The sequence below is a fragment of the Silene latifolia genome, chromosome 2, assembly GCF_048544455.1.
Source record: "Silene latifolia isolate original U9 population chromosome 2, ASM4854445v1, whole genome shotgun sequence".
Lineage (NCBI taxonomy): Eukaryota > Viridiplantae > Streptophyta > Magnoliopsida > Caryophyllales > Caryophyllaceae > Silene > Silene latifolia.
Genome location: NC_133527.1, coordinates 164,071,433 through 164,097,948, shown reverse-complemented (window position 1 = coordinate 164,097,948; position 26,516 = coordinate 164,071,433). Strand labels below are relative to the sequence as shown.

The 26,516-nt window shown below is 37.5% G+C and overlaps 2 protein-coding genes and 1 non-coding gene across 3 annotated transcripts; 2 read left to right on the top strand and 1 right to left on the bottom strand.

Moving 5' to 3' along the window:
• Positions 1-409: 409 nt before the first annotated feature.
• On the top strand, positions 410-7,048 carry LOC141643258 (ATP synthase subunit O, mitochondrial-like). The gene is made up of 6 exons (XM_074452330.1): positions 410-617; positions 718-762; positions 4,144-4,387; positions 6,213-6,325; positions 6,435-6,521; positions 6,687-7,048. The coding sequence occupies exons 1-6, from the start codon at positions 534-536 to the stop codon at positions 6,804-6,806; spliced, it is 693 nt and encodes a 230-aa protein (XP_074308431.1). The 5' UTR covers positions 410-533; the 3' UTR covers positions 6,807-7,048.
• Positions 7,049-12,195: 5,147 nt separating this feature from the next.
• Positions 12,196-16,229, top strand: LOC141643257 (protein DETOXIFICATION 43-like). The gene is made up of 12 exons (XM_074452329.1): positions 12,196-12,287; positions 13,287-13,379; positions 13,467-14,007; positions 14,200-14,335; positions 14,478-14,574; positions 14,664-14,764; positions 14,850-15,013; positions 15,121-15,192; positions 15,284-15,400; positions 15,495-15,590; positions 15,685-15,806; positions 15,893-16,229. Exons 2-12 carry the CDS (start codon positions 13,306-13,308, stop codon positions 15,945-15,947), a joined length of 1,575 nt encoding a protein of 524 aa, XP_074308430.1. The 5' UTR covers positions 12,196-12,287; positions 13,287-13,305; the 3' UTR covers positions 15,948-16,229.
• A 9,679-nt stretch (positions 16,230-25,908) lies between these two features.
• LOC141645518 (small nucleolar RNA R71) lies at positions 25,909-26,015 on the bottom strand. The gene has a single exon (XR_012544999.1). It is a non-coding gene; the product is annotated as a small nucleolar RNA R71 (small nucleolar RNA).
• Between the last annotated feature and the right edge of the window lie 501 nt (positions 26,016-26,516).

The window sequence follows — 26,516 nt, the reverse complement described above, 5'->3', positions numbered from 1 at the left end:
TTTTTCCATTCACTTTCCCCCGCCTTACTCAAAACTCTTCTAATCCCTACCCCTCACCCCCAAGGTAACTCATTCCCTATAAAAGGGTCATGTCACTTGTGTTTTGTGACCGAGCTACGCTATCTTGATTAGACCTGTCAAAATTGATTGAACTCGAATGACCCGACCCGATACCCGAACTCAAAACCCGAACTTGACTCAACCCGAATTTTTATTGTTGCAAAATAAATATTACCCACAAATAGTTTAATAATAATTGATCCAAACCCAACCCAAAGTTTGCAGATCCGAAATAACCCGGCCTGGTTGACCCGTTTACTAGGTCTAAATTCTTGATGCCTATTTGGGGGTGTTGGCCTATTGGGCCGAAGTAGAAATGGGCCTAGATCAAATGCAGTTGGAATATGAACAGTCTGAACGCTGAAAATGTAAGAAGACGGGGTAGAAGAAAGAAGGAAGAAGAAACACAAGTGAGAGAGTGTAAACCCTTATTGTTTTCCCAGAAACAATCGAAATTCAGCTCGCACTCAACAATGTCGATGTCTCAGGCCGCTCAACGCATCAGATCAACAATTCCTGTTGTTCGCACTGTCATTGGATCCAACCTTATTTCTTCAGTACCTCTCCTTTTCCCCCTCTTTATTTTCCTTCATTTCCCTTTTTCAATTCTTACTTTAATCTCGTTTTTATTGCTTTCATACTTTGATGATATTGCAGAGGGATTTTGCTACAGCCGCTCCAACTAAAACGCAAAAGATTAAGGTTTTCTTTTTCCCTTTTTTTCCTTGCGTTTTCGCTTTCAGTTTTTGTTCCGACTGTCTCATGATTATCTTATCGTATGATGATTTGTGTTACGGTGTTATCTGTAGGACCCCATTGTTTAACCAAACCGTCGTTTTCACTGTGATGTTACCATTTGTCTGGGATATAATTCTGCATTGCTCTGTGGCGACATCTGGGTTGCTTCATGACACTTTCCCGCTTATAGGCCTTGTTTAGATCGGGGGTTTGGAGTGGGAGAGGGACGGAAACTAATCCGCTTGTTTGTTTACCAAATGTGTTAGCAGAGGAAGAGAAATGGAGGTAGAAGTCGGACGGAAATGGAGGGATCGTTTTTTCGAAAGATTTGGAGATAAAGTCTCGTGCTCCGTTCGCTCGTCCATTTCCTCCATTTTGCTTCCCTCTATTTCCTTCCTATTTTTGTATCCAAAAACACCCTTAATTCGTCTTCCCATTGCGAGGGTAATTTTATCTAGGGTGCTTTTTTCTGCTCTTATAAAATTGTATGATTCGACTCGTCAACATTCTATTTTGTGTGGTTGTTTTCATGCTACCTTTCCATCAATTTTGCATGCCTAAGATGGCTTTGTATTTGTTACACTTGAATTTTCACATGTCACTTTTCAGAATCCTTCCTCTTTCCTATACATGCTTACCTTTCTTGAAATTATCTCATGAATGCGTTCCTACATTACATACCTTTATCCTTCTTCACCACAGTCTTGGCTGCCCTGATCTTAAGCCCTCACCTACTTTGCATAGGGTGCTGCCTAATGCCCTAGTCTTCTTACCCTCTATTTGACATTGAAATGTGGACGAGCTCCTTTATTTTTGTTTTTGCTGGTATAAATCAACGGGGAGTGAAGTAACTCGTTTTGGAGCTTTACACATATGTATGATACTTTTTGAAGAGAAACTTTGTTTTCACTTGGAGTTACTATTTTCGGGTGTTGCCTCCTAGCTTGCCATTGCTACATATTAAAAATATCAAGCACACCTCTATGAGTCTACTGTGATGTTAGATAACTACTTGATTCATATGCTATCCCGCTGAGCAGGGCATAGTGTTTTAGATTGGTTTCATTGAGTAGGAAAATTTTATATTTGGTCCTCTTTTGATCCCCTTTTGCAATAGTCCCTCTCTGACCAAAAGCAAGTGCCCAATCCCATTATGCTTTTGTGTCTCATGCGTTCATCAAATCCAAATGTTCTATTTCCTTTTTTTGGCAAAAAAACATACCTATATTATCCTAATTACTTTTATGATATTACAAAATATGCCATCTATGTTACTCCAACACATCGCTAAATCAACGTATCCGTGTCCAAGACTCGTCTCATACCGACATGACACACGACCACACCGACACTTCTCTAATGTCATATACTCAAATGATTTAGTTTCAACGGTGCCATAGAAGAACGAGATGAGAAAAAGGTAACAGGAGAATGATATACTAATAATAATCCAATAGGGCGTTTTTTTCTTGACAATTGGCATTCAATTATTCAACTTTGTATACATTTTCACCTAGTAATGCTGTTTTTCATTTCTGTAATAATGCATAAGAAGAGATTTCCTTTATTTAAAGTGTTCACTTTTGATAAAACAAAATGAAAACTTCTAACAAAATACAACTTAGGGACTTAGGGTAATTATTTCTTCATCTTTTCTTTAAATTTTATGACACGTATTCTGTCCGTCTACAAAATTGGTCAGACACTTGTTTTGACCGAACTCCAATATCGTCAAGTTTTCAAAGTCCGTGCATACACTCCGACACGTGTCGGACATACAATTCTTTGCCGAGTCGGAGTAATGCCGTTGATTGTTGTCAGTTGTTCACTCATTTCTTATTCACGCCAGTAAAGGACAAAGTAAAAGCTCAACACCCTCCCACACCCCACCCCAACCCCCAACCCCTTACCTCTTTACCCACCTCCTCTCACCCCACCCTAACGTAGTCGATTAGTGGTGGTGGGGTGTAGGCGAGTTTCGTGGTGATGAGGATGGATTAACTGGTGTTTGTAGGTGGGTTTTTCTGGTGTTTGGGAGTGAATGTACTGGTGTTGGGGATAGATTTACTAGTGACTGGGGTTTGAGATTAGTGAAGGTGGGAAATTAATTGTGTTCAGTAAAAATGATCTATTCGATATTGCCAACCCACTTTCATCATTTATACTATATATATCTAGTTACCTTTTTTTAAGATCTGTTCAAACTTCAAAGGGCCCACTGGGCACTGGGTTTTGAACTAGGTAGCACGGACACTTCTCTAAATCAGCCGTCCCGTGTCCGACACCGTGTCGGACACCGACACTCGTCGGACACTCGTCTAAACGTGTCGGACACCTATAAAGCCGTGTCTAACTTTCTACTTTTGTAAGGGCACGTGTCCGACGCGTGTCCATGGTATTTTGGCACGTGTCCGACGCGTGTCCTTGGTATTTGGACATCATTTGGGGTGAATGATGTTCTTTAGACAAGGAATGAGTCGCCGAAAGAGATTAATTAGAATACGGGTGTGGCTGGGAAATGCAAACGAGTTCAAATCAAGGCCAAGTTTTACTTTCACTTATTTAAATTTAATATCAAATATTTTTACAAAAATAAAATCGAACGTTTACAACTAAAAAATATATATTTTATTAAATTTAAATAACGTGTCCCGTGTCCTAAATTTCATGGGATGCCGTGTCACGTGTCCGTGTCGTGTCCGTGTCCCGTGTCCGTGTCCGTGTCCGTTTTGGTGCTACCTAGGTTTTGAATGGAGGGTGTAATTGTCTATTAAAATCGTTTACTCCATATTTGAAGTTTTGAACGGCAAATGTTTTGACAGTGTTCAGAAATTTCTATGGCAAAAATGACAACATTCTGTCAACACTTTACAGTGAGATATGCTTTTTGATTTTGTGCTTCTTTGGTAAGCAAAAGGATGTTTGAATAAATACACGGGTTATCCTATGTCATACTTGGTGCTCATACAGTAATACTCATACATCAGTGATTTTTTTTTTTTGTTCTTTACCCCAAATGGAACCGCATCCACATGTGTTAACTGTTAACTTGTAATGAGTGATCTGAAAGACTGAAACATTGTAGTAAAACACAAACATGGTATATCTATATTACTATGTCACTAGCCTTGGCGATCCTGTATAAATGTATTGACAATCTAAATATCTCATTGGTATTCCTCATTCTCCTATCAGTTCTATGACGCTACAACTTACTGGAAGAAACTAAGTAAATGTTTTCTAAAAAAATCCTGTTTTCCCATGGCCTTGTGATGTCCAAGACATTTTATTATTGTAAGTCTATACTCTATAGATTCTCACATCCTTTTTTCTTTGTTCTTCAAGGTGCCTGTTTCTATGTATGGCGGCTGTGCTAATTATGCATCAGCTTTATATCTTGCTTCTGCTAAAGCTAATTCATTAGACAAGGTTGAGTCTGAGCTTTTGGACTTGGTTGAGGCCACCAAGAAATCTCCAATGTTCTCTCAGTTTACAAAGGATCTTTCAGTGCCCTCAGATACAAGGTCCAAGGCTTTAATTGATATATGTGCTCAAGCAAAGTTTACAGATGTTATGAAGAACTTCCTAGGTATGATCTGTGATTTTTTTTTTTTTCATCTAGTAGCTGATTTCTTTTTTGTTCCTTGCAAACTGGTAGCTCCCACTTCTCTTCCCTCTCCAGTCTCCCCTTTTTTATGTTTAAAAGGTCGACCCCTCATTATTTTTACTAAATATGCAGATGCCATGAGCTTGCTTGTTTGTAAGCAAGTGTTTCTGTAGTTGCCTATTGACGCTTGTTCTACCGTGTTTATTTTCAATGTATACTGTTGGCGTGACCCTGTTGCATTGTCTTTTGTTGCTTCGTCCAAGTGATCATTAGTATGTTAGTATACTAGTATAGACCTCATTCACTCCAAGGCATATACAGAAGTTTCTTTTTTAGCTAGTTATAGATTTTATATTGGCAACCCATTAATTTTTCCCATTTCTCATCATTTTATTTTGATTTGAGAAAATAATTTGAAATTGCAAAATTAATCAAGATAATTGAATAATGTCATGAAATGTGTATGTGTAATATAATCAAATTTAATCATTTGTTTCCTTACTAATATAGATCCCGCACAATGCATGCACGGTATATATAGATTTTTTTTTTTTTTTTTGTGTGTGTATTATTTCCAATTGAACCAAAGACTCATTACTCTTTGGTTATGGATTATAATGGAATAAATCAAAATGGCTCACTAAAGTGGCTGCTCTTCTTTCTTTTGTGAAGTAGCGGTCCTTCAATGCAGTTCTCGACGCAATTTTCATTTTGGGTCATTTGGAAACAACATTTTTGTATTGCTAACACAAGGGTAAGGCTGCCTACATCCGACCCCCCCTTACCCCGCAATTTGCGGGAGCCTTTGAGGCACTGGGGTAATGTTGTTGTTGTATTATTTGTATTATTTATATACATTTTAAATTTGCACCTCAATTTTTAATATTTCACCCCATTGTATTTTGATATGAAACAAAAAAATTGAAATGGAAAACTAATCAAAGAGGATTAACTAAAGTTATGAAATGTGTATTTTTATGAATGAAAATATTTTTCTTACCATAAAACTAAGGAATTCATTTATTAATTTTCTCCAATTATTTCAATGGATGTTTTTTATAAATTTTCTCCAATTATTTTAATGATTTTTTTGGGTCACAAAACTAATTGTAAGTATGTGTCAAGTTATTCTCTAAAGTAATAATTATTGCATTACTGAAAAATTTAGTAACTTGTAATTTATACTTGGTAGTTTAATACCAATTTTTTTTAATGAAAAAATCATAATTATGAATTTAATAAAAAGATTAGATTTTAATTATAAGAGTATATTTATTGAAAAGATAATAACTTAAAAGAAAGAAAGTTTCACTTTTTTCCTTATTTAGTTATATGCATTTTGGAGGGAAAACTAAGAGAGTTTTTATTCTCTTAGTGGTAAGGGAGATTTAAGGATGAATGCATTTTGGAGAAAAAATGTTGGATGAACTTATTCTCTTAGTATATAGGGGATTACAGCTATAACAAAGTTGTCTAACTTGTTTGATATGTTACTAGACCAATCTCAGTAGGTAGGACTTAGGAGCCTTAGGCCCTGTTCTTTTGGACTTAAAGTCACTTAATATAAGTTCACTTCAGATCCTATAAGTTCAGTTCAGTTCAGATCCTATAAGTTCAGTTCAGATCAGATAAGTTTCAGTCCAAAAGAACAGGGCCTTAGTGAAACATTTTAATTAATAACACTCTCAAACTCCTATAGGGACAATAGCCATGTCCCATGTATGATCACAGTACATTAATGTTTCATATGTCTTGCTGTTAAAGGTAAGCCAACATTCACGTTCTTATCTTGATGTGGTTATTGTAGTTGTTTTGGCTGAGAATGGACGGTTGAGGCATGTCGATAGCATTGCCAAGCGATTCTCTGAATTGACAATGGCAAATAGAGGAGAGCTAAAAGCAACCGTAACTACTGTTATAGTAAGCACTTCTGTAAATGTTTTCTACTGTTACCGTTAGTAGTATGCTGCAGTTTTTTGTTGCCCTTAAAGCCAATTCCACTATTTCCTCATCCCTTGCCACCTTACAGCCTTTACCTGCTGAAGAGGAGAAAGAACTGAAGGAAACACTGCAGGAAATACTTGGGCAGGGGATTAAGGTTAAGCTTGAGCAGAAGGTATAATTTTCACCATTTCTTTCACTTTAGTATTCGTAATTTTGTTTCTATTTTTGTAAATTGCCGATAATATTGTTTGTTTCTATGCCACACTAAGAAGACAAAATTGCAGTACCATTGTCAATCTGAAATATCTGATAAAATAGTAAAAATTCGCTGTTTCAGATTGATCCGAACATTCTGGGTGGTATAGTTGTTGAATTTGGGCAGAACGTGTTTGACATGTCCATTAGGACCCGGGCGAGGCAGATGGAGAGGTTCCTGCGAGAACCCATCACCATATAAGGTACTCTGGAAGGTTTCCTGTTATGTGGCGTTTTCTGGGAGGTTCCTTTTTGCAGCGTGATGGCCGTTGATGCTGCAGCATAAATGAATTTTTTGACTTTGTTATTTTCTGTTCAAGGATACTAAATCCACTTTTTGTTTTGGTAGTAATGTCACTTGGGCCTGATAATTCTTCCCATTACTCTGTCCTGTACATAAAGGACGGACAAGATGATTACGAATAAATGACAGCTTTTATATCACTCAACTCTCCATTATGCATCCGATTCTTCTTCTATCCTAATCATTTATGTACTCATTTTATTTCATGGTGTCTTAGTTACGGAGTACTTCCTCCATTCAACTCCACTCTACCACTTTGCTTTTTCACGTTTGTCAACGCGTATTTTGTGCGCTAAATATCGTTAGCTACGTATTTGCAAAAATTATAAAAATTAGATATTTTTAATGTACTCGTAAAGACGAATCAAACAAGACCCTACATGAATATATTTTCACTTATGTATTGAGAGAAAATTGAAATTGAATGCTTACATGTCAATAGTGTGCAAAAATGAAAGTGGTAGAGTGGAGTTGAATGGAGGAAGTATTTGTTTATTTTTCTGCCAAGGTTTTTGATATGTAAATTGATCATTTACTTAAATAAGAGCACTCGGAAACAATAGTAAGTTATATAGTCTGCTCTCCTTGAGTCGGCTACGGGATTGGAGTAGCAAACCACGGTTGCTGGCGCCTGATGGCGAAGGCAGTAGGCATTGGGTCAGACGGAGGGTGGGGATTAGTGGAAAAAGGGTTTTGGGTGATGGTGATAGGGTAGGATACTACTGGGATTGGTTGAGTTAATTTCTTTCATTTTCTAACCAAACATGCAATTTGTGTTTAATCAAAGGGAATGCTATTTCTTCGCCTCCTAAAGCTATAAACTAGGTTTTATAGCGTTGAAATCAGGAAATTAGTTGTCCACTACGGGGTATCACTTATCAGTGTATCAGAGAGGGGAGTTCCCTGCATTTCCTCCATGAAAAAGAAAGATGTATTTTCTCTTGGATGATTATTTTACTCTTTTTTTAATATTAATTATTCTCACATTTTAAGAAGTTCACTTTTATCTTCAATATTCTCAAAATGCATTATGGACTTACTTGGAATGAGAGTAGTTATTAAGGGAGTAATGAGAGCTAAAATAAGAAGAAATAGGGAGATTAGTGCTTTGTGGTGGTTGTGGAGGGTGGAAAGAGGAGGTGGGGGAGTAATTATTATAGGTAAGAAACAATTACTCTCTTAATACAGGGAATATTACACTATTTCTCTATATTTATCCATTTCTATCTCCAATTCCCATTTCTTCCTTCCATTTTTTAGTTCATTTTAGCTTTATTACTCCCTTAATAATTACTTCAATTCCAAGCTAGCCATATATGTAAACCGAAAACCACTGACTTCAAGTAATGACATTAATATATAATTTTAGGAAAGTAACTTAGACAAAATAAAAACAATTAATATCCAATATTGCAGTCATTTCCTTAACTAAAAATGATGATATAAGTCAATTTGATTTTTGATTTATTTATTTTTTAATAGAAGTCGTTGCGGGAGTATTGAAAGTAACAAGAGTAGCAGCATGGGCAATGAAAGTAATAATAGTAATAACAGAAATATTAATCGTAAGATTAGTAATAGTAAGAGTAGTGAATACATCTCATAATTTGATTGATAAATTTTGGCTTAATATTAATAATTTATAAAAAAATGTCCTAACAATAGTTATGTGTTTCAAAAAAAAAGTAATTGAATTAGCAACGAGAATAGTGTGAGTAATATTAGTAACTATGGGAGTAGTGAAAATAACGATAGCGATAGAGAAACACAAATAACTTGTTAGGTCAATATGTAAGATATACTTCAGTTTTATGAATTTAAAGCCACTGGCGGATTTAGGAGGACTCGCAGAGACGCTCGCCCTTGCTGAGTAAGAAAAAAATCGGAAATTTTAGTTAGAATTTTCGAATTTCTTCAAATTTATGTTATGTCATTACTTGTCTACCTCTACTGAAACTTCACCCTAATCGTAAATCCTAACTCCACTACTGTTTGGAGTCTTTGTAAACATCACTTGTTTTTAAGGGTGGAAGTTTGGATGATTTTTTTTTTTTTTTTTTTTTTTTGGCAATGGTAAAGAAAGTGTTTTACATTGTGGTGGTAGACTCACTAAACCATACCTATAAACAACAGCATAAAACACGAAAATAGTACTAATAACATAATCTAAAACAACAAGGTAAATGCATCGGTTGGCAATAATGTGTTGGTGGCATACGACGGCAGTCAAGCCACAGACTTGGACTTCAAAAACATCCTTTACCCTCTTCGATAGACAAGCAACGTTGGCCAAAGGAAGACATCCATCTTTGTTTGTCTTGATTGATGAAGTTTTGGAGAAATACTTACAACAAAATTCAATGAAGAATCTTGAAGATTCATCTCCTTGGCTGTGATCAAATGGATGATTTGAAACCATGTTAACAAGATCTTTACTAAAATAAAAGGTTGTTTGTTGCACTAATGAAAGATAATACTAGCACTAATCAAAGATAAATGCGCAACTTGGTTTTAATTATGCTCAACTTCATCATAGAAACAAAAAATGTTGAGTGATGGGGGTATGGGTCCTCCACATCTTAATAAAAAATTAAGTGTCCACGAGGATGGCACACGCCAAGAGTATTTTACTAGATTTTTTAAAAGCACAAAAACAACTGATGATAATATCATAATACGATATGATTGTGAAATAAGACTGTGGACCGCCCACTTTACACTCTCCTTATTTGCCACCTTTTATTAACCGCACTTTAGTGGAATACAAAGTAGCAGCCTCAAGCTTACACGCAACATACAAACTTACTTCTCCTATTTACGATAATCACAAATTCGTATTTAAGACGGAAGTATCTGTTTTGACCTTAAACGAATCGGGTATTGTCAAAACAAAGTAAAATGTTTAGGAAAAAACAAGTTATCTTATCTATACAAATTGAATAATACTTGGTCTATTTTACCTTAAAAATAGACTATTTTGATTTTACATACTCCGTATTCACTGTCATTTTCATTCATTCATTTACTTTGATATCACAAATTCGATTTAATGCACATAGATGGAATTAATGTGCATTGACATGTTGTTTTCAAGGTTAAGAGCATCCATAATATAGAGGATTGAGCATCCTCTTAACACACTCTCTTTTCTAAGATGACATCCTCTCTATTGTGGGAATTATATTGATGTACTCTTACATAAAGGAAGATGAGTACTTTCTCTACTTTTAGAGGAAAATAGACATAGACCCTTGTACACATAAATTAATATTTAATTGTCAAGTTCATTATTAAATTAGTTTTGTTGATTTATAAATTATTAAACAAATATAAAGTGACATATAATATTAAATATAAAATATAAATAAAATAAGAAAAGTATTACAAGGGGATCCTCTCTATTGTGGGAGAAAAATAGATGTAGATAAATGAAGAGGATGTAGATATTGAAAAATGAAGTGGATAAAAAAGGGTATGAGATATCAAAAAATTAAAAGGGAATTGAAAATATAAGAGGATGAAATCATCATCTCTCTATTATGGGTGCTCTAACGTTCGAGTAGTACAAAAGTTATTTACAAAGTCCCTAACTTTAGTCTCTTCCAAGATTACTTCATTGATATACAAGTGTGTGATAGTATATTACTATGTTGTGTGTGTTAAAGATTTGTTGCATTAGTAGAACTGTAACACATTTTAAGATGTTGACAAAGAAAAATATTGCTTTCGTTTTTTTTTTTTTTTTTGACAAATGTGTACTATCATATATAAATAAAAAGCGTAGTTTACACAATACTATTACAATACCAAGTCGTATTACAGCTAAGAAAATGCTTGAGACGATTAAAATTGTTTTCGGTTATGGAGTTTAGAATTATGAAACTCGTTTAAAGGAGAAAATATGTTCGATCATGTACATGAAAGTGTTGCATATTATATAAATAGAAGAAAATTAATTGATCTATTAAGGTATGTAATCATTTCTATCGGTTAATATATAAATAGAAGAAGATTAATCGATCTGATTGGGTTATTAAACTTGTTTAAAAGGCCATGATAAAGTGATGTTTAATTATGAGGTTGGTCATAATATGTTCCTCGATCGACATAAAAGTGTTTCATATTTTATAAATCGTCAGAGAAACAATTAATTGATCTATTTATATAATCATTGATTGGAATTTAACCATCAACTAATTTACATGTTTGGTTGAGATTATCTTATCACTTAATATATAAAAGTACGTATAGTGACCCTGAGGGCTGAGTGCAAATCCTAAGAGCCTTAAAAATGTCATAAATTAAATGAAATTACAACCCGTGGTATGGATATATATATATATGTGCATTATTCACTCTGATCTTCATGTTGCTTAAAAGATCTATTATGGTATAGAAGATATAAAATTATTAGTTTGGACGACCTCAACCATCAATTCACACTTGTAATTGAGATAGTTTATTTTTTTTCACCAATTCAAAGTCACAAACTCGAGACTATTGTCTATTCCCCTTATTGTCAATTAGGATGAATCGTTTAAACCTTTTAAGAGTAAACTTTTTCTTTCTATATATTGGGATGTAACCAAGCCTCGTTTAAGTTTTTAGGTCAAATGCTACATAGTTAGATCGTCATACTTGGTAATGATTTGGTAATCGTCGTCTTACAGATGGTAAAAAAGAAGCAAGCCAAGTAGTTTAGGCATCTGTTTAGGAAGTTAGAATTAGTTAAGGTTTAAATTGGAAAATGCAAGAAAAGCGGAGAAAGTTAGGTCAGACGTAAGAAAAAGGTCCCACAAGATAGATTAGTCTGTTATGCATGGGAATCCAACGCACAGCCCACTGCCCACCATATGGCCGGGCTAGCTAAGTGGTGCACCCCTTTAGTTTCAACCTCAAATTCATATTTTGGACTCTTCTTAAACAATGTTGCATGCATAGCATACTCTTACTTAAATCATTAAATGTTTACAACAAGAATATTCCCACCATTTAATAAATTATTAATTAATTAATACTCCTTGATAAGTAAACAAACATGTGTAGAGTTGTTGGTCATAAAGCAATAAGCATATATATAGTGCGTGGGAAAGATGGTTATGTTGTATATGATAATATGATATGGAGTAGTCGGGACATTATCTATTATATATCTAATGCAATAATAATAACTATAAGTTACTAATAAACTCTAGAGTGCTCCACTTTCGAATAATATATCGTACCAAAAAGGACTACTGCATTTATATAAAAGGGAGTCCGGTCACTTAAGATTTGGTAGTATTCCAAACACTCAAGTAAGCTTCAGCCACTACTAACTACTCCTAATACACTCTTGCTTAATTACGCTAAAACATCAATCTTAATCAATTATATCAGGTATGCATGCATCTCTCTTTATCCATACTACGTCTCCTCTCCTCTTCCTTTGCTTTCACCTTCATGCTTTTTTTTACAATGTTATAATAATAATAATAGTGCAGTGGCGGATCTTTAAACAAATACTCCCTTTATCTCGGTTATTCATTTACATATCTATATGCATGTGTCTCATTCTTTTATTTAACTTTTTATATTGGTAATTTTTTAAATGGTAATTTGATCATCCACTCATCCACATAACCTATTGTCTATTTGCCCCTCAATAACAACGCCCCAAATGGTATCCTCTCCTCTCATAGTCTCCTTATCCTTTGTGTCAATACCGAAGGTAAGCAAATAAGCATGACACTGGGATCAATAAGGGGGCCAACACTTGAACATCTAATCGCATAAGTGAATAGATTCACTTAATCACCAAGCTAGTCAAAGATAGCCAAGTGCTAATTTATTTAATGAAAACACTGATCTTATAACCAAAGTTAAAGAGCTCCTCACGAGTCGCGACATAAGTAAAGTCCTCCACTACTTATAGGGTCTAGGGACCAAATAAAACCTCCCCATCAACTATGACCGAGACACTACTCAAGTAACTCAACTAGGGCAGGTTATTAAGTAGAAGCAAAATCCATATTGCATACAATATATATAACTCTAAATTCTGGATCCACGCAATTCTAAAGTAGGAGCATAGAAAAGAAGAAAGAAGAAGATGATATAATTAAAAGCGTAGTAAAGTGGCGATTGAGAGTGACAATAGAAAGCTAGCAAAGTGAAAGAGACAAGCTGCAAGCAAAGAAAGTCACTTACAATTGTCCAAATTATTTGCTATACACAATCTCCACGATACTTGCATTGAATTGGCACCACATGATCAACAAACCTCAGTCTCTAAAATCATAGGACCATTATTATTATTATTACTACTACTATTATTTCGATTACGTACTTCAATTTCATTTTCCGTGACGACATTGTATTCTCGTCATTCCCTTGCAGACTACACGATTGCATTCTTATGGCAGTTAATACTAACAATAACACCACCTGCTGGAACCGCCTCCCTATCTTTGTTTTCTTCACACACCTCAGGTATGTACTACCTACGTCCTACTCGCATAATTTGAACAAACGTATGTAAATCAGTAAGTGACTTGAAACGTATGAATTATGATGCAGGAACGTGTTCAAATGGGACCCGCTTGGTTCGGAGATATTGCAGATTGCATTCCCTGCTGCTTTAGCATTAGCTGCTGATCCTGTTGCTTCACTTATCGACACTGTCTTTATTGGACACTTAGGCTCAATAGAGCTGGCTGCAGTTGGAGTTTCCATAGCCATCTTTAATCAAGCCTCTAAGATTACGATATACCCGTTAGTTAGCATCACTACTTCCTTCGTTGCTGAGGAAGAGACAGAGGCTAAAATCGGCACTCAAGACTGTGTTGCTGAAAAACAAGACGAGTTGTCGAAAACTAATGGTGCAAAGGAGTTGGTGAGTAAAGATGATGGACTGAGGGAACTAGAGGAGGGTTCTCCTATAGAATTTAAACAAACCACTGTAGCCAAGAAACTCGACGAGGAAAAAGTCGGAAATGGTAAGCGACACATCCCTTCGGCCTCTACGGCCCTTGTTCTTGGCGCCATCCTCGGTCTTTTGCAGACTATTTGTCTCATCTTTGGGGCCGATACACTTCTAGGGATCATGGGTGTCAAAAGTGTAAGTCTCTATCTTTTTACAAACCTCCCAGTCTGTATATATTTTCTCTGTTCCGCTGAATTGTATACGGTTTTTCAAAATATGTGAGCGGATTTTCAACAACGTATACAATTCAATGGAACAGACAAGTATTACTTCCTCTCCTGGTATTCACACTGGCAGCTTCGCTGCGTTTCTTTGTTATATATACAGGGTTCACCAATGCTAACACCAGCTCACAAGTACTTAACTCTACGATCACTTGGTGCACCGGCTGTTCTTCTTTCCTTAGCCATGCAAGGAGTTTTCCGAGGATTGAAAGATACGAAAACTCCTCTTTATGCAACTGGTAATTAATACGGAGTAATATTAACCCTGCGCCTTTTTGTTATCTTTGCTTAATTATTCATCCGTATGTCTGATTTTAATGAAGCTGATTATGACACATTTTCTTTGGTCCATCCACTGTTTTATTTTTGTATGTGTGACAGTTGCGGCAGACGGTGCAAATATCATATTGGATCCGATCTTCATATTTGCATGTCGTATGGGGGTCAGTGGGGCTGCCATTGCACATGTGCTCTCACAGTAAGCCGCTTCTCGATACCCAAGTTATCAGCATTGTGTTTTACAGAAAAGATCGAAATAACTAATCATCTGGCTTTTTTATTGTCTAGGTACTTGATGGCATTTATACTCTTATGGAGGTTAGCCAAGCAAGTCGATTTATTACCGCCGAGTCTAAAAGATCTTCAGTTTGGTCGTTTCCTTAAAAATGGTAAGTCAATCTAGCTGTAATTCTGTAAATATTGGGTTTAATCGCGCAGGTTAAATGAAATTGATGATTTCATGTATTTTTGCAGGCTTCTACTTATTCACAAGAGTAATAGCAGTGACATTTTGTGTAACCTTAGCTGCTTCCTTAGCTGCGCGACTAGGTGCAACTCAAATGGCTGCGTTTCAAATTTGCTTACAAGTTTGGCTGACTTCATCACTTTTAGCTGACGGTTTAGCCATAGCTGGTCAGGTAGGTGGACAGTACAGTAATAAGATACCGAGATGTACTGTAGAGATTTACTAGGCTTCAAGTGGACGGAATTCTAATGACGCTGCTGAATTTGTTTGATTTGATAGGCAATCTTAGCTTGTGCATTTGCTGAGAAGGATTATGAGAAGGCAACAGCTGCTGCATCAAGGGTGTTACAGGTACGACACTTCAACACATTGTTTACTGTTGGAAATAAACGTTTTGCATTTAGAGGGAAGCTTACCAGGGTGCACATTGACGAATATGCAGATGGGCTTGATACTAGGCATGGGGCTGTCGGTGGTTGTTGGAGTTGGGTTGCAGTTTGGAGATAGAGTCTTTACAACAGATGTGAGTGTTCTGCATTACATTAGCATTGGAGTGCCGGTAACCTCTCGCTACTCGAACTGTGTCTTTTTCTTAGCAACTACTCTGTAATATATGAGCTGACATAGGCCGTATTTGTCCGTGCGTTCACCAGTTTGTTGCAGCCACCCAACCGATAAATTCTTTATCATTTGTTTTCGATGGAGTGAATTTTGGAGCATCTGATTTTGCTTATTCAGCTTATTCCATGGCAAGTAACCACATCCTCTACTCTTCACTTTGTCTTTGAGCGTATTTATCGCCTGAATGAATGTCCTAATTTTTATTTCATTATCCACCCACAGGTTCTTGTGGCAGCAGGAAGCGTCACGTCATTGTTTCTTTTATCTAGAAGCCATGGGTTCGTAGGCATTTGGATTGCATTAACAATCTACATGGGTCTACGTACATTTGCCGGGATTTGGAGGTAACCATATAAAGATATACTACTACTAATCATTTTAAGTAACAATCCAGGTTGTCACTTACTCGAATCCATGATCTTGTTTGTAGGATGGGAACCGGAACAGGACCATGGCGTTTTCTTAGAAATACATCTCAGTATTGATAATTTTCTGTGTAGCAGTCTCCGTTTATCTACAACTTGTGTTATCTTATCGTAGGAGTCTTTCATGAACAAACCTCTCGCTTTAAGAGAGTCATTTTCCTGGCATGCTTCAGGATCGAACCTTGCAGTATATGAAACAGGCATAGGATAATGTTACATTGATGAATCATAGAGATGGAATGCCTTGTGAATCTAGAATGCTACATGAAATTAATAATGGCAGAAGTGTAAACAAATTGTAATCAAAATAAGGCAATGTAGTACGGAGTATTTTTGTTGAAAGTTGATGCAAGCATTTTTCAGTGATTGTCTGGCCTCAGCCCTCAGGTGCATTTTCAATTTACCGAGTATTTTTCTGCAGCAATTGCATCAACTCTTTCCATCTGTTTTATCACAAACTATTTACATAATGTCTTTTATAATCAATTTACTAGTAAATAGCATCCGAAAAAAGTGGTCGGTGATGCAAATAGTCGGTCTGTAAATCAATTTACCGACTGTTTTTACATGAATGCGACTGTAGAATTCCTTCAAACTCAACTATACTTCATTAATGGAGAGCTTGAGTAGTAGAAGATTGAGAAATTTTATTGATTGTTTATGTTAACTTACAACAAATGAATCAAATGATGTATATATACAAAGTTGATGATGCATACTACACTAACAAACTTCTAACAAACTTGAGAAGTTTGTTACAACTTAAGCTGAGCTGGCAATTGCACTAGTATCTCAACACCCCCTCCTCAAGTAGGACTTGGGGTAGAAGCCATAAGGCCTAACTTGGAAACAAACTGAGAGTGAAGATGTTGATTGGGGGCTTTAGTAAATACATCTGCCAATTGATTAGCCACTAGCAACATGAGCTGTCTGAATGAGGCCCTCTGCAATCCGTTCTCTGGTATAATGACAATCAAGCTTCAAATGTTTCGTTCTTTCATGAAAAATAGGATTTGCTGCAATATGTTGAGCTGCCTTATTATCACAAAACAATGTAATAGGAGTGGGAACCTTGACTTGCAAATCTTTCAACAGTTCATTGATCCAAGTTATCTCACTGGATGTCTGACTCATGCTTCTATACTCAGATTCAGCTGAGGATTTACTAACTGTACTATGCTTTTTAATCTTCCAAGAGATCAAGCAAGTGCCTAGGTACACACAATACCATGTAACTGACCTCCCCGAATAGGCACATGTGCCCCAATCAGCATCACAATAACTCTGCAGAATGAAATTGTTGGATGCTGAGTAAAACAGACCTAGATCTAGGCTCCCTTTCAGACACCTGATAAGATGCAAAGCTGCTTGATAATGGGACACCCTGGGTTGGCTCAAAAATTGACTGAGTTGCTGGACACTGTAAGATATGTCTGGCCTTGTGAGACTTAAGTAAAGTAACCTGTCCACTAGTCTTCTACAAAGCTCAGGATTTTCCAACTCATCTCCTGTATCAGTAGATAATTGCAGGCCTGTGGGTAAAGGTGAGTGTGCAGGTTTGTAATGCTCTATCTTGGCATCCTTTATGACATCAGATACATATTTCCTCTTATTCAACAAAATACCTGCTGGAGATCTTGCAACCTCAATGCCAAGAAAGTATCTTAAAGATCCAAGAACTTTAATCGTAAAAGCCTTGTCAAGTGCTGTCTTGACATCAGTGATAAGTGCTTCATTATTTCCAGTTATCAATAAATCATCCACATACACCACTACAACAATGAAATCTCCATTTGATGAAGTCTTGGTAAACAAGGAATAATCGACTTTAAATTTTTCAAAACCATGTTTGATCAAAAATCTGGACAATTCTAAGTTCCATTGTCTAGATGCTTGTTTGAGCCCATATAAGGACCTTTTTAATAAGCAAACATCATCTGGCCTCCCTCCAACATAACCTTCTAGTTTCTTCATGTAGACTTCTTCATCTAGGATGTGACACCCCCATACTCCAAGTGCCTTACCAGGACCACTCAGGTATAAAGCTGTCACCATCTCGGTTTTCCGAGGCAATGATAATCAAAAGACAATAAAGAAACAACATTTAAATAGTATAAAGTTTAAGTGAGTAAATACAATCCAAAACCAACTGCCAAAATACGGTTTACATGATCTCAAAACACTGTCTAAAGGAACTATCAAAACTACAGCGGAAGACTCTATCATCAGATGGCGACACATCCCAGCTATTCCATGTATCTAGACTCATACCTACTCAACAACTGCTCACCATCCCCGAATGGATCACCACAGTTTTTAAAACAATTAAACGGGGTTAGTACTAATCACACAATTTACATAACTCAACAAAACAACACACATCACAGCTCAATCGTCACAGATATACTCTGAACTCCATCACCAACTCCACAATACTGACTACACACTAAAGTGTGTAGCCCTGCCAGAGTACCCATCGCAACAGTGGGGGACCGCAGCCGTTCCCACCTAAGCCCCGCTCATCTCCATCGAGCGATAAACCCAAATCCATTAATGTGCACATCCCTTCTGTGGCGGGTTCCACAGAAGGCGAATCATGGGCGTGAAGCCACTCCCACAAGTGACTCCACTCAGCCAAGGACGCACCCCGAAGAACACAGACAGATACAATCAATCACAACTACTAATCAGCAATCAAACCCAACAACTGTCACAATACTCGTACGGTAAAACTCAACAATCACAAAGCACAACCAACACATCATGTGACTAATACTGAGTAGGGGAAACCCTACCTGGAATGCAATACAATCAGACAATCTCAATAGCTGTTATCAAAAAGCCTCCTCTACGAATCCTCCTCCTAACATATGATCACATAATTACTAACAATCATAAAAACTAACAAAACCCTCAAACCCCCAAATTAGGGTTTAAACAAACTCAATAAAATACTATAAAATCGATACGTAGATCTTACCCTCGACGCAAGGATCACAAGAATGTAAAGGATGATGAACTCCGACCTCTCAAGCTCCGGGATTTGTCAATAATGCGAAAGATGCGAAGTACGTAGGTTGAAATCTCTTTTGAAGTAATTAGGTTTGATAAAAGTGTATTATGAAAGTGACGGAAAGGTTTATATACTAATTCGCATTATTAACAAAACCCGACAAAACATTACCCTACTCGATTGAGTAGCTGACGTACTCGATCGAGTGCCACTTACTCGATCGAGTACCCAGGATGCTCGATCGAGTATCCTACAGGCAGAAACTTTTCTAAAAACCAAAACACCCTTACTCGACAGAGTAAGGCCCACTCGATAGAGTACCCAGAGGCTCATAAAACCGTAGTATTACAGTCTTCCCTCCTTAAAAAGAACTTCGTCCCCGAAGTTCAAACCACAACAAAGAAAAGACATACTATAACACTCCCGACACAACAACCCAAAACAAAACTCAACATAAAAGCATGCTACCAACCAAACTCAACTCGACTCAAAACATTACTAACCATACCGACACAACACAAAAAAAGGTGTAACAACTCTTAAAACTCTTTGCGATCATCTCCTACCCCCCTAAAAGAAACAAGGTTACGTCCCCATAACCATACATACCTGATAAAAAAGGAACGGATAGCGCTCTCTCATGGACTCCTCTGCCTCCCATGTAGCTTCCTCTACCTCATGATTAGACCAAAGGATCTTAAGCAAAACTGTCTCACCACTCCTAGTCTTCCTAACCTTCCGGTCAAGAATCTGCTTAGGCACCTCAAGATAAGACAAGGACTTATCTAGCTCTATACTCTCTGCCTCTAACACATGTGACGGATCACTCACATACTTCCACAGCTGAGATACATGAAACACATTATGCACTCTCTCCAACGCAGCTGGTAAAGCCAGACGATAAGCAACCTCTCCAACCCGGTCTAAGATCTCATAAGGTCCTATGAACTTCTGACTCAACTTGCCTTTCTTCCCAAATATCATAACCCCACGCATATGAGACACTTTCAGAAGAACCTTGTCCCCAACCTGAAACTCTATATCCCGGCGATGTGGATCTGCATAGCTCTTTTGCCTATCCTGAGCCGCTCTCATCCTTTCCCTGATCATCTTAATCTGCTCAACCATCTCATGTACCATCTCTGGTCCTAGAACCACTGCCTCAGCACTGTCGTCCCAACAAATCGGACCCCGACATCTCCTCCCATATAAAGCCTCAAACGGTGCCATACCAATACTGGTGTGATAGCTGTTGTTGTAAGAAAACTCAATCAAATCTAATCTCTGCTCCCAGCTACCACCAAAATCCATCACACAAGCTCGTAACATATCCTCAAGAGTCTTGATTGTTCTCTCAGTCTGACCGTATGTCGCAGGATGAAATGATGTACTCATCTTCAATGTCGTTCCCAAAGATTCCTGCAACTCTTTCCAAAACCTTGAGATAAATCTTGCATTTCTGTCAGATACTATGTCCTTAGGCACTCCATGCAATCTCAACACTTGCTTCCGATAAGCCAAAGCTAATTGTGCCTTGGTCCACGTATCTTTCATTGGCACAAAATGAGCTGACTTGGTTAGACGATCCACTATTACCCATATCATGTTGTTACCCTGTTGACTCTTTGGCAAACCCACGATAAAATCCATAGAAATGGATTCCCACTTCCACTTAGGTACCTCTAAAGACTGAATCTTACCTTGTAGTCGTCGTTGTTCCCCTTTAACTCTCTGGCATGTCAAACAACGGGCCACAAACTCAGCTGTCTCTTTCTTCATCCCAGGCCACCAGAACGTGTTCTTTAAATCCTTGTATAGCTTGTCACCGCCTGGATGCACTGGATATGGTGTACAATGCGCCTCTGTCATGATTGTCTTTTTCAGCTCCCCATCATTAGGGACACACCACCTCCCATCAAACCTCAAACTACCATCTGAATGAATAGAGAATCTAGACACTGTCCCTTTCTCTACTCCAGCTCTCCACTCCACCACCTTAGGGTCTAAAGCTTATTTACCATGAATATAATCATAAAGATCAGACCGCACTATCAAATCTCCCATGACATCCCCTCTCTGCATCATATGTATCCCAAACTTCCCCACCTCGTCTCTCAACCTCATCAAAGATAAAGCTGTACACAAAGAATGTACACTCTTCCTGCTCAAGGCATCAGCAACAACATTGGCTTTCCCTTCATGGTAGATAATATCCATGTCATAATCGCCAATCAACTCCATCCACCTCCTCTGTCTCATGTTCAACTCCTTTTGAGTGAAGATGTACTTGAGACTCTTGTGATCAGAAAATACCTTGAAGGTCGCCCCATAAAGGTAATGTCTCCAAATCTTGAGAGGAAACACCACTGCACCCAATTCTAGATCGTGTGTAGGATAATTCTCCTCATAAGGCTTCAATTGCCTAGAAGCATAGGCAATCACTTTACCGTTCTGCATCAACACACATCCCAACCCATTCTTTGAGGCATCTGTATAAACCTCAAAGTTCTCACTCCCTTCAGGCAATGCTAAGATACGAGCTGTGGTCAAACGCTCCTTTAATGTTTGGAACGCCGTCTCACAACTCTCATCCCAACGAAACCTGTTCTCTTTCCTCATCAACGCTGTCATAGGTCTAGCAAACTTGGAGAAATCCTTCACAAACCGTCTGTAATATCCAGCTAAACCCAAGAAACTCCTAATCTCAGCAACATTCTTTGGTGCCTCCCACTTGGTCACTGCCTCAATCTTTGCCGGATCCACAGCTACCCCATCCTTAGAGATCACATGCCCCAGAAAAGCAACTCTCTCTAACCAGAACTCACACTTGGACAACTTAGCATATAACTCGTGCTCCCTCAAAGTCTGCAACACAATCCTCAGATGCTCCTCATGTTCCTCCTTAGTCTTGGAATAGACTAAGATGTCATCGATAAAAACCGCCACAAACTTGTCCAAAAAACGATCAAAAACTCGTTCATCAAATCCATAAACACAGCCGGTGCATTAGATAACCCAAAAGGCATCACCACATACTCATAATGGCCATACCGCGACGTGAAAGCTGTCTTTGGTATGTCCGCCTCCATATGTGGACGTGGGCCCACGGGGGCGCTTGGAAAGCAAGCGTTTGTATTTGTGGAGTCGCCACCAATTTATTGTGGAAAATTGGAAACCGTTCGAATACATCGTGCCATGTCAAGACACAAAGTAGTGACATGAACACCAAGAACTCGTTACCCTTAGCGTTCTATGTCTAGAATGACTCTCGTGGATGCCAATGAACACGGATGTTAACAGAGATCTGGAGTAAGGGGTGAGGGTACGTATTAGGAAGTTCTTTTGATCAAACACCTAATCCCGCCCATCTCGATAGCGGCCTCTACTAATGATTAGGGAAGTTATCTATACTCGATATATTGTCGATTTATATGCATGCAATGCAACATCCAGCGTTTTAATCCTAACATGTGAGAATTAAACTAAGTCGGTTAACACGTAGTTTAACATGCAATTGGGTCGAAATAGGAATTACGTTGATTACGTGTGAGAGCATACAAATACAACAAAAGAAATACAATAATAAATACAATAATGAAAATTACAATAATTACATTGGATTTATTGATTTATGTCGAAAATACATTTAAAACGGATGGTTTTAGAAAAGAAAGAATAAATAAATTAACAAACAGGAATTAGGGTGATAATACGATTAACAGTTAATTAGATACGTAACTAATAAATTAGGTCAAAGCAGCACGGGAGTTCAGAAACAGAAATCAACCAGGAACAGGCGCAACAGAGCTGCGTCCCTTGGAAGAGGCGCGCAGATTCTTTGCGTCCGTTCCTTTGGCTCGATTAAGGCCGTGAATTGGAATTGCAAATCGTTAATATTCGTTGATGATTTTAATGATTGATTATGAATAATTGACTCGTATGAAAGTAATTAGCAGGTTATTTACATATGATTAAGGGTCATAAAAACAATAAACATGGATGAAACCGATTAGAACGAATACTTACAAGATTATAAGGATTATTAATTATAAATTAACAAACTAATCAAATTAATTAGACTAAACAGGTTATTAATGACGAATTAATGACGGATATGATGATTAACAAATACAAGTTTATCAAAGATGAATTCCAGAGATTCAATATGGGTAAATCGAATCTCTAAAACCCGAATTGATTTTAATGACGAAAACTCGCAAATATGAATTACTTGGGATTTAAGTCGGGAACTAAAAGACGAATTAATTTCTAATGATTTATTAATGATATGTCAGATTATTATGCTTAAGTTATTGTGTCAAAGAAACAACGAACGATTGAAGACAAAAGAAAAACAAACAAATTAACAAAAGACGAAGGAAGAAGAAAGGAAGCAGGAACTGCGGCAGCCTCAAGAAGAGGCGCAACAGGTGCTGCGTCCCTTCGAAGAGGCGCAGCAGTTGCTGCGTCCTTTCTCGACGTCTGTCTTCTGATAAATCCGTAAAAAGGGTTTTAAACACGGTTTTAGAAATCGGTTTTAAGAATACTGATGTGACCATTATTTGAGCATATTTAGTCCCCTAATTAGCCTCGTTTCTATGCTTTTTAGTGCATATTTGGGTCATTTACTATCTTTAGTCTTTTGTTTTGCATATTCTTTGAGGTTTTGTTTCCTTGGTAGGAGAGGAGTGCAAACCTTGCATTTTCATGGCAAAATAGAGCTAAATTGATCGAATCTAATGACCAAGCATCAAAGAGAAGACAAGACTAGAAGGCCTTTGTACATATTATAGTAGATGGGCAATGATGAAGAAATCCTTGCATCCCCGACTAAATCCCGGAGGATTATTGGAAGAAGAAAAGAAGACTGGAACACAATCCGCCCGTCCAACACTTCAGGAATCCGAGCGTCTTTGCCAGAGGGACGCCCGTCCAACAACGCCGCAATCCGCTCGTCCTTGCCATCAAGACGCCCGTCCAGCCACCACAGATTCTGCCCGTCCCGACCCCTTGGATGCTCGGATTCTCTTATAGTCCCATACGTCTTCTTCTTCCCTCCATGAAAGATGCGCATATTTATGAAAGACCGGCAAAAAGGAGACTCGCGTCTTTTCTGAGAGGAGCGATTCGTCAAGGACTTAATCGTCATTTAAGCCCTTAGTAAACCCTAATTTGTGTACCTAATCCCCACTATAAATAGCCCATTAGTCTAATTAGATAATCATGTTCTTCTTATCAATCTTTAGGGTAGTTTATATAATTCTAATCTCTTCTTAATCTTGTAATCAACTTCTAATCAAGTCTTAATACAAATCTCATTTCCTTAATTTCTCTTTTGTTCATCTTTTATTTTGGGTAATTGAAGATTATTTGGGTTATCATTGGGAGATTGACAACCTTCCAATCATTCATCAAGTACTTCTATTATTCTTTGCTTTATTTTGGAATCATTAGTAGGTATAATCCTCTTAATCCCTTTTCAATTATTGTTAATCTTTCTTACTTGTTCATCATGTTTTGCTTTGTTAATGTGATTGATAACCTTGTTAACATGTGAAACTTGATAATGAGTGAGTAGTTTCCTTAACTAGGGTTAATGGGTAATTAGGGGAAACCAACATGGGGGATGATTCATGCTTAAATTAATATGTTTTCATAGTTTATTTGCTTGCTTGTTGTGATCTCAACTTATGCACATGTTATGTTTGATGAAATGCGAGCCTATGAATCCTTGCATTTTTTACCCATCACTTACCTTTTCAATGAGACTTGTAAGACATAAACCAACTCGAATCTCATTAGACCATGCATATAGTTAAGTAGGGAGGATTAATTTGACTTGTAGGTGTTGTACAATCTAATCGATTCGGCTCCAGGACCCAAACCTTCCTAGGATTGTAAGATATAAACCAACTCGATCCATCACAACAATAATTGCTTGCTTATAATTTGAGAATATGTTTGTATGATCAATTCCCATGAATCCCCTATGACCCCATGACACCCTAGTGCTTTTAATCAATTGTTTACATCTCATTTTAATCATCTTGCTTGTTTACTTTTATTACTATTTAGTTTAGTGATCTTCTCATCTCAACCTCAAATCATGACACTCCTAGACACCGCTACTTGCAATCGAAAATCCTACATCAATACCCGTCCCTTGGGATCCGACCTTTACTTGCCTATTTACTAATAGTAGAGTTGTTTGTGAAGTTATAAATATTGTTTTGGTCTAGGTGCTCCTAACGACAAGTAACCGAAAATTAAGCTCCAAGTGAGTCCGACCAAAAATGGCGCCGTTGCCGGGGACGGTGTTAACTTGATTTGATTTTCTTAGATTGTTATTAGTTGTGTCTTTCTTTGCCTTGGGGAAGTAAAAATACTCAAGGTTTATTCTAATTGTTTTCAAGTTGTTTGATATTTTGCATGTCTAGAAGATCACAAGGTAACATGTTACCCATTGATCACGAAATTGAAAGGACTTTGACAAACAATAGAAGACTTGCTAAAGGTACTTTGAGAGGTATTGGTGAGGTTGTAGATATTCAACCAAATACTATTGAGTTCATCAACCCTTTTGAAAGATAAGGTGAGGAGAACCCAACACCCAATCCAACACAAAATCAACCCACAATGCCTAAATTTTCATCACATTCCGTACCAACCGAGGAGAACCTACCCAATGGTACTCCCACACCACAACACTTAACCGGAAATTTCATTGCTAAATCCGCATTTATCCAATTAGTCGAAAGAAGTCAATTTGGGGGGATGCCTAGTGAAGACCCTCACTCTCACATGAAGACTTTTTGTGACTATTGTGATGCAATTTCACAAACCGGTGTGACTCAAGACCAAATTCGATGGGTCTTATTTCCTTTTTCTTTAATCGGCACCGCAAAACAATGGTTGAAAGGCCTTGATAAGGCTACTCTTGGAATTGACTCTTGGAAGAAGTTAGCTCTAACTTTCTACAAAAAATTCTACCCTCCGGAAAAGACTAATATGCTAAGAGCTTAAATTACGGGTTTTAAGCAAAGGGATGAAGAATATTTGTATGAAGCTTGGGAGCGGTTCAAAGGAATTTGTCGCTCATGTCCTCATCATGGACTTAGCGAGTGGTTCTTAGTACAACAATTTTGGAATGGTCTTTATGAAGACTCAAGAAACATTCTCAACATGGGATCAAATGGTATGTTCACCGAAGTTGACGATAATCAAACTTGGAACAAGATTGAGGAAATGGCGGTCCATAATTCACAATATAGTAGACATCGCAAGGCTACTAGAGGAGGAAAGCATGAAGTGGACTCTATTACTCAATTGGGTGCTCAACTTAGTGCTCATATTGATACCATTAACTTGAAATTTGAGAAGGCCATGGCTAAACTTGAAGAAGCCTTAACTTGAAATTTGAGAAGGCCATGGCTAAACTTGAAGAAGCCTCAAAATCACCAAAGCATCATGTTAATGCAATGGTAGCATCTTCTTCAATCCCAAGTGGGATATGTGAGAATTGTGGAACCTTGGGACATGACCAAAGTGAATGTAGGGGAACAAATGAACAAGTGAATGCTTTTCAAGCATACAAGAGTGGTACCCCTTATTCCAAT

Excerpts from the sequence above, each read along its gene's own strand:
- LOC141643258 (XM_074452330.1), top strand. The coding sequence starts at position 534 with ATGTCGATGTCTCAGGCCGCTCAACGCATCAGATCAACAATTCCTGTT. Across the intron at positions 763-4,143 it reads CTAAAACGCAAAAGATTAAG|GTGCCTGTTTCTATGTATGG; the intron begins GTTTTCTTTTTC and ends TTGTTCTTCAAG. Across the intron at positions 6,326-6,434 it reads CAACCGTAACTACTGTTATA|CCTTTACCTGCTGAAGAGGA; the intron begins GTAAGCACTTCT and ends GCCACCTTACAG.
- LOC141643257 (XM_074452329.1), top strand. The coding sequence starts at position 13,306 with ATGGCAGTTAATACTAACAATAACACCACCTGCTGGAACCGCCTCCCT. Across the intron at positions 13,380-13,466 it reads GTTTTCTTCACACACCTCAG|GAACGTGTTCAAATGGGACC; the intron begins GTATGTACTACC and ends ATTATGATGCAG. Across the intron at positions 15,193-15,283 it reads CTGCATCAAGGGTGTTACAG|ATGGGCTTGATACTAGGCAT; the intron begins GTACGACACTTC and ends ACGAATATGCAG.